Source organism: Globicephala melas, chromosome 20 (assembly GCF_963455315.2).
Source record: "Globicephala melas chromosome 20, mGloMel1.2, whole genome shotgun sequence".
Lineage (NCBI taxonomy): Eukaryota > Metazoa > Chordata > Mammalia > Artiodactyla > Delphinidae > Globicephala > Globicephala melas.
This window is the reverse complement of record NC_083333.1, coordinates 51,130,515-51,141,031: the sequence shown is the minus strand read 5'-3', so window position 1 is coordinate 51,141,031 and position 10,517 is coordinate 51,130,515. Positions and strand designations below refer to the sequence as shown.

The 10,517-nt window shown below is 57.7% G+C and overlaps 1 protein-coding gene across 1 annotated transcript; it reads right to left on the bottom strand.

Annotated features, from left to right (window-relative positions):
* Positions 1 to 231: 231 nt before the first annotated feature.
* Positions 232 to 10,119, bottom strand: MPO (myeloperoxidase). Its single transcript, XM_030881603.2, has 13 exons — positions 10,026 to 10,119; positions 9,783 to 9,876; positions 9,065 to 9,240; positions 8,745 to 8,868; positions 8,516 to 8,645; positions 8,239 to 8,445; positions 7,075 to 7,393; positions 5,127 to 5,287; positions 3,516 to 3,771; positions 2,884 to 3,054; positions 1,872 to 2,109; positions 943 to 1,157; positions 232 to 302 (listed from the first exon to the last, which is right to left on the bottom strand). The coding sequence occupies exons 1-12, from the start codon at positions 10,099 to 10,101 to the stop codon at positions 950 to 952; spliced, it is 2,160 nt and encodes a 719-aa protein (XP_030737463.1). The 5' UTR covers positions 10,102 to 10,119; the 3' UTR covers positions 232 to 302; positions 943 to 949.
* Positions 10,120 to 10,517: the final 398 nt, after the last annotated feature.

Sequence of the window (10,517 nt, the reverse complement as noted above, 5' to 3'; positions counted from 1 at the left end):
GAGCGAAGAGGCTCTGCTTGGTTTGGCCTGGCCCCTAGGCTTCTAAGAGCTGACTGCTTTCCACGTATGAATTGGCCAAAGGAGGACTCCTGGATGTCCTGACCCCCAGTTCAGAAAGGGCCCTGAAACACTGACCACCCTGGTTCAAGTTCAGAACCCAGAGCAAGCCTCATGCTGAGGGTCCAGCCTCACTGCAGACACAGCAAAGATCCCCATCAGTGATGTTTTATTCTCATAATCATCAGGTACAAACAAATGGTACAAAAGACCAAGTGGGCCCTAGTCCCTCTCCAGGCAGGCTCCTGTGAAAAAGCAAGAGAAGAGAGTAAGGAAGACAAAGGGCAGCCAGGGACTGAGCCTGGCTCGCACGGGCCCATAACTCAACCACCACCCACAGCCCCACTGCTACTAGCCACTCCTCTGGGGTCGCTGGTTCACCTCTGCTACCCGGACCCTCTCAAGGTATAAGCTCCGTGAGGGCAGAAATGGTGTCTGACTTTTTCTGTATGTTTCCCATGCCTAGCACAGTGCCTGGCAGGTAGTAAGTGCTCAATAAACTGAGTACTAGAGAATGCAAATGGACCTTCTAAGGAGCCGTGATAGCTGTTATTTACAGAGAAGAAAATTCAGGCTTAGCAAAGGTTGAGGAACTTGTTCAAGGTCACATAGCTGGTGAGCTGCAGAGGCAGGATTTGAACCCAACGCACACAAAATACTACCCATGTTCACACACACACAAAAAATGCAATTTATATTCATTGCGCACGTACACACACACACACACACACACACACACACACACAAGAATGAATGTCTAGTCATTGGTTTTTCTGGCTGGCACCCAGAACAGGGATGGGCCCACCTAGGGAAGGGAGATCTCTGTGGTTCCAATTGGCCAGCCCAGGTATGCCCAACCTTCACCTCACCACTGCACCCCCTTACCCAGCCTCTAGTCCCTGTCCCTCCAGGAACCCAAGTCCAACGCAGGGAGTGCACTGCAGTTGACAAAGTCCCGAGGGAACGTGTTAGACTCGAAGATGTTGTTCTTGGACACGACGGTGATGCCTGTGTTGTCACAGATGATGCGGGGCAAGGAGATCTTGGCCAGGGCCTGCTGTTGCTGCGGGCTGAACACGCCCTTGTTCTGCCACCAAAACCTGCACGGGAACACCGCTGGCCATCATGCCTGAGGCCCTCCTGGGCCGGGAGGGCATCCACTGGCTGGAGATGCTCCCGGATGACAGAGGACCACGGCAGACACCGGCCCCACAGCACGGGGGAGCTCCAGGCCCTCAGGCAGCCCAGGGGGGTTCAAACAAATAGAGCCCCACTCACAGCTGCCCAGCTGCCTCCCCCGCCCACGCCCCAGCAGCCTCCGGGCACCGCTGATGACAGACCGGGAGCCAGGCCCCCACTCATTCACAGTGTAGCCAGGGCTACATCCACGTGGGGAGAAAGGCCCTTGGGGGTGGTTTATAATTTGTCCACCTGGAGTGGGACACCTTTTAAAAATGATCCCAAAGGCGCGATTCAGGCTAGGGTAGAACTGGGTGTGATAGATGTCAGGACCCCAGGAGCAGCCGTGGGAAAGCGAGGATGGGACCTTTCAACAGAGATCGGTGGTGCCGTGGCGGCAGCCCGGGACCCAGAGAAGAAGTGACTACGAGTGGCATTTTCTCTCTTCCCTCCTTTACAACCAGGGGTCCAGGTGCCTCCTTTCTGCGCCCCCAACAGATTCAGGGCGCATTAGGGATGACCCTGAGGCTCCCCAGAACGCACTCCTTCTAGCAGGAGGAAGCTGGGGCCCCCGAGGGTCAGGGACAGGCCCACCGCCACGCAGCGGGCCCGAGCCCCTCGGCCTCCGTCCTCACCGATCGCCATCGCGGAGCTTCCTGAACTGGGTCCCAATGAGGCAGGCGAGCAGCAGGCCCACGCGGCCTTTTCTGTTCAGGGGCTCGGCCACACCACCCATCCAGATGTCGATGTTGTTGGGCGTGCCGTACTGGCCCATCAGCTTCCTCGCCAGGTCCAGGTTCTTCAGCACCGTGCCCAGCTCGCCCACCGTGCTGGGCTGCGGAAGCCCGCAGAAGCGTCTCCAGGCATTGTACCCTGTATGGGGGGAGGGGAGAGACGCCCGTGGGTGGGTCCCAGAAAGGCCACCTTCCCAACACAGCGAGGCCACGTACTGAGGTACCTGAGGGAGGGGAGGACACAGAGGGGCTGCTACCAGGCTATAAACCCCACAGGGAACCCTCCAGCCTCTCCAGGGGCCTGGGGACAGCTGGGTCTCTCCAGGAGCCTCTCTTTCTCCCCTTGTCCTCCCACCCTACGGTAAATCCTAAATCGCCATAACTCCTGCTGGCATCTCCCAGCCCCCTGTGGAGATCTCAGACCCGTGATGGGTGCGGTGTGTCTAGAAGGATCGGCCACACCAGCTGTCCTATGACACAGGCACGGGCGTGGCGTGAGGCTGATCTGGGCTCCAATTCCAGCTCTGTCATGGACGTGGCTGGAGAACCTGGGCAGATTCTGAATTTCTCCAAGCCTCGGTTTCCTCATCAGTAAAATGGAGGTGATAATAATCTCTTCCCCTCAGAATTCATGTAAAATGAAGCAAAGTGAAATGAGAGGGAGACAGATTTTGAGACTGTGGGCGGGGGCTTGTGGTTATTACGATGATGCTCTAAGTTGGAGGGTTACAGCAACACAAAGGAGGTGGGAGGTGCTGGAAATGGGGCAGATGGGCCCAGGGAGAGGTAGGGGCCTGACCTCAGACCGCATCCTAAGAGCAACGTTCTGGGGGTTCGGGGGAGCCCTGGGCAGCTGGGGACACTGAAGAGGGCAGGCCCTGGAGTGGGAGGTGGGGAGGGGCGGGGCCCTCACCTGGGAGGCCGTGGTCCCGGCTGCGCTGCATGTTTAGAGCGGGCAGGTCCAGCCCGATCCTCATGACCTGCTCAAACAGCCGCTCCCGGATCTCATCCACCGCGATTTGGTTCTGCAGATTCAGCTTCGCAGGGGTGGCCATGAGGCCCCGGAGGATGGGGTCGATGCCACCTGGGGCGAGAGGAGCAAGGTTGGGGGAAGGATCTGGCTCGGTATCGGAGCTCAGACCAGAGTCAGGCAGAACCGGGGGGATTGCAGAACAGGGCTGGGCATGTGCGGCTCTGGTGCCAAGGTGTCCCCAGCGGGCAGGTCCTCACTGAGGCTTTGAGGTCTCGGGGGGTAATGCCATTCAGACTGGCAAGGCTCAGGTGCTCCCAGCCCCTGGCCTCCTGGGTCACTGAGGATTAGTCAGTACAACACACAGGAAGGAGCCAGCTCCTACAAGCCATCTCCACCAGAGCTCACCAGAGTCAGGTGAGCTCTGCTTGAAAGTCAGAGGCTGGAAAGTCAGATCAGATCCCCAAAGATGGAAGGAAAGAGGATCTGGTCCACCCTAGCTCCCTGTGACGAAGCCCACCCCCATCCCACCCTCGGCTGCCAGCTAACTCACTCCTGGCTTAGGTCCCACTCACCTTCCAGCACAACCCTCCAGCTGGCAAAAAAGACCTTGCTGAGCGGAACACGAGGGTTGGGCTGCATAGGCTGGTACTGATCGTTCAGGCGGAACATGAAGGGTTGGATGAGGGTGTGGCCATAGCGGAAGGCGTTGGTGAAGACGTTGGCGATGCGCGGGTCCACCGAGTCATTGTAGGAGCGGTACTCGGGCAGGTACTTCCTCATGGCCTCCGGCCCCAGCACCAGGGGCAAGTAATCTCGGTAAGTGATGATCTAAAGAAAAGTCACGCAGAGCAGCCTCTCCACTCATCCCGCCCAGCAGATTCTTCACCTGCTCCTGACTCAGGGGATCCCTCCCTCGTATAAGGCCAGAGATTTGCCTCCCACAGCACTAGAGCTGAGTCTCACAGAGTGGCACCGCATGGCATAAACAGAGCTCTAGTGCTTGCCTGCTGTGTGCCCTTGGGCCAGTTATTAACCTCTCTGAGCCCCAGTTCCTCAAATGTAAATTACGGGTAATTATGCTGCTCTCTGCCCTAAAGTATTACATAAAAAAAGGGCTTTGTTACTCCTTGCAGTAGCTCCCTTGCCCTTGTTACCCATGGTCCCATTTCTCCTACAAACTTATTAGCTCCTTGAGGGCAAGGGTGGTATCTCATTTCTCTTGAAATTACTCAGTGCCCAGCAAGTGCCTGGCTCACAGTAGGGTTCAATATATTGCCTGTAGGAGGAGGGGAAGCAAAATGGAAAAGGGCCACCCTAGATGCTTTCTCCCAGTGAAAAGAAAAGAGATGGAACAGTCCCACTCTAGATTCTAGACTCTGGAATTTCCTCTGAGGTTTAAATGAATCTCACTTTCTTAGTACAAATTGAAAACTCATCCTCAGCTCCAGCAACTCTCTCTCCTCCAGGGTCAAGGAGTATTAACAAGGGGTGTGCATGTGCGTGCGTGTGTGTGTGTGTGTGTGTGTGTGTGTGTGTGTGTTTATGTCTTGGGGAGACAATGGGGATGCTGGAGCATCAAAAGTTGGGAGAAGGGAAATCCCCTGGAGGTCCAGTGGTTAGGACCCTCTGCTTCCACTGCAGGGGGCACGAGTTCAATCCCTGGTCGGGGAACTAAGATTCCGCAAGCCATGTAGTGCGGCCAATAAATAAATAAATAAAGCATTTAAACATTTCAAAAAAAGTTCAGAGAACACCCCCCCATGGATAAGCGAGGATAAGGAGAGCAGGTGACCTGTGATAGAGCTCTAAAGAAGAAAAGGTGTGCAAAGGAGCCAAGGGTGATGATGAGGTGAAGGAAAGGAGAAGCATTTACTGAACAGCTACTGTGCGCCAGGCACTTTAGAACCACCTGTTTAAACCTCCCAGTACCATTCCTGGGGGACAGGAAAGTATCAGTAGAAAGGTCAGCAAGCCTGGGAAAGAGGCGTTGGAAGGCAAGTGACCCTTGTCAGGTGCTTAGTATCTGCCAGGTGTTTTCATATGTGTCCTTTAATCCTTACAGTATCATGGATGAAGAAACTGAAGCTCATGAGGGTTAATTTGCACTGATAAGATGTGGCAAAGTCATGTCTGGATCCCAAGTCTGCCGACCCCTGGCATCACTGACGCGCAGGACCGCCTACCTGGACCATGGCTCCCACGATCTTTCGGGCTTCCTGATAGAGCTTCTCTCCATTCCAGCAGGGGTTCAGGCGCTTGAGCTCTGTGGCCAGCCGGTTGTGCTCCCGCAGAAAGAGTGTGTGCATGGAGGTGAGCTCAGGCATCTCACTTGAGCGGCTGTCCCCTTGGGGAAGCAAGAGCTACTGTCATTCCCAAGACCTCCCTCCCAGAAAGGACTTGCTCCACTGAAACTCTCTCCCAGGCCAAGGCCTCAAATGCCCCCTAGCCAGCCCTCCTCTGCACCCATCTTTCCACGCCATGCTCAGTTTACACCTCCTCTAGGAAGCCTGCCTTGATGCCCTGGTCCACCATAATAGCTCTTCCTCTCTTTAGTGGCACTGCTGGTCAGAGATGCTCATTCACTAAGCACCAGATCTGACACAAGACTTGCCACCTTCCCACACCGGAGACTGGTAGCACCTTGAGGACAAGGACCATGGCTTATGCCTTTTTGTATCTGACCCTCCCACCCAATGTATACCTAGACACATGGGGTTTAACACAGTGCCTGGTACAAAATAGGAGATCCATGAATACAGCTTGATTGACTTATTCTCTTGATTCAGGGAAGGCCAGAAAGTAGCATGCACGTTGGCTCTCCCTATTTTCCTGTCCATGTGAGACATAGTGAATGATCACAGCCCTCTCTCCTGCTAAAATTGGATGCAACCTCAGAATCCTTCTTAACACAGGACTCTAGAAAGCCAGTACCATCTGTTCAGAACTGCCATCCGCACCTTACTGCATGCTAATTGTGCAGCCTACTCAGGGCAGGGAGCCAGGGCACAGGATGTTTGAAGTCCACCCCTGAGACTGTGCAAAAGAATGAAGTGTGACCCTCTGATCCCTCAAGTCCTCCCCTAAACCTGCTCTGGAAGTACCAGAGGGTTAGGGCCAAGCCCATTTCTGCAGGACCCTGGGTTCAGTCCTCCACAGCTCTAAAGTTTGTCGAGAAGGATATTCTCTGAGAGCAGCTTTTCTTCCCACAACCTGACAGAGGTCACGACCATCCAGGCTGGGAACATGTGGCTTAACCCCATGAGGAGGCCAAGGAGTGCTGCTCTTCCCCCATTAGCCCAGAAAAGCCCACACTGGTGCTGACCTTGATTCTCCTCCCCAGGGCCCACCCATCAGGAGCCACCAGGAGGTGGAGAAAGAAAGGCCTCAGACCCACTGTTGGGTTTAAACGTAAAAGTGTAAAATTTCTGGGCACTACCACCATCATTGCCCCAACCACATCCCCAGGAATGCCAGCTGTTTAAATCGAAAATCCCACCCTCTCTCATTACAGGGAATCAAGGTGGATAGGTGGTGATGTGCTGGAGCAGCTCTGTCCAATAGAACATGAAGATGGAAATGTTCTACATTTGAGCTGTCCTATATGGAAGCCACTAGCCTACGAGGCTGTTGAGCATTTGAAATGTAGCTAGCGCAGTGGAGGAATCTTGTTTTTAATTTCATTTAAATTAACTTACACGTAAATGAAAATAGCCATGTGTGGCTAGTGGCTACCATATTGGATACTGTGATTCTAGAGGGTGAGGGTGCCATGTTGCTCTCTGTCCCTTCAGTTCCCTGTTCCTGGAGGACTCAACTTTCCTCTCTCCCAGAGTCCAGAGGGAAAGAGAGCGACCGAGAAAGGGCTGAACAGATGGACAGAGGCTCGCTCCTTGGCCAGCCCTGAGTCTCCTTCTTAGGTCTGGGGTTATTGTTTTTGTTGGTTTGGGGTTTTGTTTCTGTTTCGCCTCTCTGGCTCCATCCAACTTGTTACCAAGGCAACTGGATTAATATCATGAAGTTGATGAGGACAGTCTCTCTAAATGCAAACCCACAAGGGGCTCTCAAACGGGCCCGCTGTGGCTCCGGTAGGGGGCGCCCCTGCGTCAGCCCAGGTCCCTGCCCAAGACTGACCTGCCAGGAAGCAGGGGATGTTCGCGGTGCGGTTGGTGAGCAGGCACGGGTCATCGTGCAGGTTGTCAAAGGGCAGCAGGGCCCGGCCGTTGTCATGGAAGCGGGTGTTGACGGCCAGCAGCCCCAGCTGGTTGGTCAGGTTGCGCAGCTTCATGGCCAAGGGGTCCTCGCTGCCGTACACCATGCTGGCGTCCACGAAGGAGGTGAGCGCATTGATCTGGTTGCGGACGGTGATGTTGCTCCCTTTGCAGGCCGGGCTGGAGCGGAAGAAAGGGATGCAGTCGCGTTGGTTCTTGATGCGGGGGTCATCGGGCGGGATCTGCGGCACAGAGAGAGGCCCGGCGGGCGCGCCGAGGACAGGGACAGAGATCAGGAGTGGCTTTCCCCCGCCCACCCTCCTGAAGGCCTTAATTCCCACCTCGGAAGCAGCCTAGAGCCCAGGACCAGAGGGGGCAACCCAGATACTAAAATGGAGCTCCTCGGCCCCCTCGGCCGGCAGGAAGGCGTCTCAAGGCCCCCAGGGGATCAGCCTGAGTTTCCACCAGCAGAGCGCCTCCACGCTGGAGGGGTGACGAGTAGGATGCTGGCGTGGGGGATGTGGGGCCCGCTGAAGGGGGTGCGGCCAGTCCTCTGACCCCTCCCCCCAAACCTCCTTTCTCTCCTCTTTTCTGTCTCTGCTCCTCCCTCCTCTGTTCTCTAGATCTGGTCTCTACACTCTCCGGGGGCCTCCTCTCCCTTTCCCCTTCCTCTCTCTCACTCTGGCCCCTGTGTCTCTCTCCCTTTGGCCCCTGTGTCTCTCTCCCTCTCTCTCGGATCCTCCTTCCTTCTTTCTCCCCTCGTCTACCTACTCTGCACGTGCCTCGACCAACCAGCCCACTCTCAGCCCTGCTCCAACCCCAGAACCCAGCCTCCGTGTGATGTGGGCTTGGGGAGAGGGAGCCCGTGAGTGGGGAGGGAGGAGGACTGAGCCCCCGGCACCTGCACACAGAGGTTTGAGGGACGGTGGGAAGGTCCCTAGCCCAGAGTGGCGGGGGATGGGGGCTCAGGGCCAGCCTTGCTGGGAGCCAGGGAAGGAAGGCTGGGCAGGGAGGGAGGTGTTCCCTTCCGGGAACGCTGCCCCTCCCGCGACCCGGCAGGCTGGCCGGTGGGGCAGGGAGGGAGTACCTTGAGCGGGAAGCAGGGAGGCTGCTGCAGGCAGCTGGTCTCGCAGTTGATGCCAGTGAGGAAGGAGACACGGGCGGCTGGCTCGGGGGTGAAGTCGAGGTCGTGGTCGAGCAGCTGGCCCCACTGCATGAACATGAGCGAGCGCTCCTGGTCCGGGGTCAGGTTCTCCGTGGGGAAGCGCACGATGTCGTTCGAGACGGCTCGAGCCTGCGGGACACGGGGAGTCAGGGGCCCTGGCCTCGGCCGGGCCTCTCCCACTCCGCGGGCCAGGGCTCACCAGGGGCACCGGGAAGCCGTTGCGCTTGACCCCGGGCGTCCAGCCGAAGGGCAGGGAGAAGCCATCCTCGTACTCCGCCGGCAGCCAGCGCGCAAAGGCGCGGTTGGAGGCCCCTAGCGTGGGGCTGCGCCTGCAGGGGTGGGGGAACAGGGCGCTGACGCCATGTGGCCGGGACCACCCTCCTCTAGCCACCACCCGCCCGCCGAGGGGAGGTCCCCAGCGGCCGCACCTGTTGTTGCACTGCCCGGTGATGGTTCGGTACTGGTCCTCCTCTGGGCACCTCACCCCCAGGTCCTGGTAGGCGCAGCCGCTAGTCTTGGACAGCAGATTCAGCTGGGCAGGTGTCAGCACGTCTGCGGGGCCGGGAAAGTAGGGGGCGAGTGGGAGCTGAGACCCTATTTTCTATCCTCTGCTGGGGAGCCTCGGTTAGGGGGTGTGATCTGAGGACATGGAGGGGACGCTAGGATGCCTGCTGAGACCCCCTGGAAAGAGGGGTTGGGGGAGCCACTGGGATTGCGCGAGGGTCTGGGGATGTAGAGGGAATGGTACCCGTGACATTGAAGCGGCCTGGCCACAGGGGCCGCAGCTTCCTCTCCAGCAGGCCTAGGGCCACGTGCAGGTAGTCAGCTGCCCTCACAGCTGTCCTGGTGGCTGCCACTGGCTGCTTGAAGTAGGACAGGAGGTCCATGGGGCTGGCCGAGCCACTGTGAAGCCGCCGCTTGATGCTGCTTGGGGGAGGGAGGAGGGAGGGCCAGAGAAGGGAGGCAGAGACACTCAGCACAGCCCCAGCCCAGGGTTCTGGACACAGAGGACAGTGTAGACAGACCCACAGTTAGGAAGCAGGTTTCTCTTTTTAAACGGGGTTTGGACCTGGGTGCCCAGAGGCCAGGCCACGGGAGGCATGGTTTGGAAAATGTTCTCGCACCCAGAGATAAAAAGACTGACAGGGCTTCCCTGGTGGCGCAGTGGTTGAGAGTCCACCTGCCGATGCAGGGGACACGGGTTCGTGCCCCGGTCCGGGAGGATCCCACGTGTCGCGGAGCGGCTGGGCCCGTGAGCCATGGCCGCTGAGCCTGCGCGTCCGGAGCCTGTGCTCCGCAACGGGAGAGGCCACAACAGTGAGAGGCCCGCGTACCGCAAAAAAAAAAAAAAAAAGACTGACAGACAGAGGGCCCCACGCCCAGCCACAAATTCCCCACTGTCTGTTCCTTCTCTGAAAGGCCTGGGACAGCCTTGCCCAGAGCCACGCCGTACCCCGGCGCCCCACCTTTCCCGCCGCTCCTTGTAGGCTTTGTCCACTAGCCGCTTGGCCTCCTCCATGCAGGTCAGCACCACTGAGGTCTCCACTTCCCCCAGGACAGCTGCCCAGAACAGGGGTCACGAGGTCAGGAATGGGCCCAAAGCCCCCATCAGGCCCTAGAGCCCGGGTGACTTACACTGAGGAAAGGCATCCCGGGGACTCAGAACCTCCCCCAACACACCAGCTTTTCCCTTCCTTCTGAACTGTTACCTGGGGCGGCACCCTCAGAAGGCTGGGGCATGGCTAGAATGACCAGGAGTCCTGCTAGGCCCAGGGGCAGCTTCATCTCTGCAGCAAGACCCCAAGCCCAGTAAGTGTCCAAAGCCCACAGGGCATTTAGGGAGAAGAGAGCCCCATGTCCCTCTCCTCCCAGGCCCCTCACTCCCACCGTCACCCCCCAATGCCCCCTCAGTGGGTTCTGCCAACAGACGGAGTCCAGGACCCTACCTCCAAAGTTCCCGTGCTCCAGCTGGCAGTGACATCACCTCTTAGCTAAATCTGGGCTTTTATGTCCTCCAAGCTGGGGGAGGGGCAGGGCAGATGAGGCCCGCCCCTGGAGACTGAACTCTCTCTCCTCCCCGCCTGCGCCCGGGGTGCTTAGAAAGAGTTCTCTGATATGGGTGATACGGGCAGGAGAGGAGGGACCAGAACTGTCTTCGGACTTTGAAATTAGCACCCCCAGAGTTTCTCAGCTCCCCACTG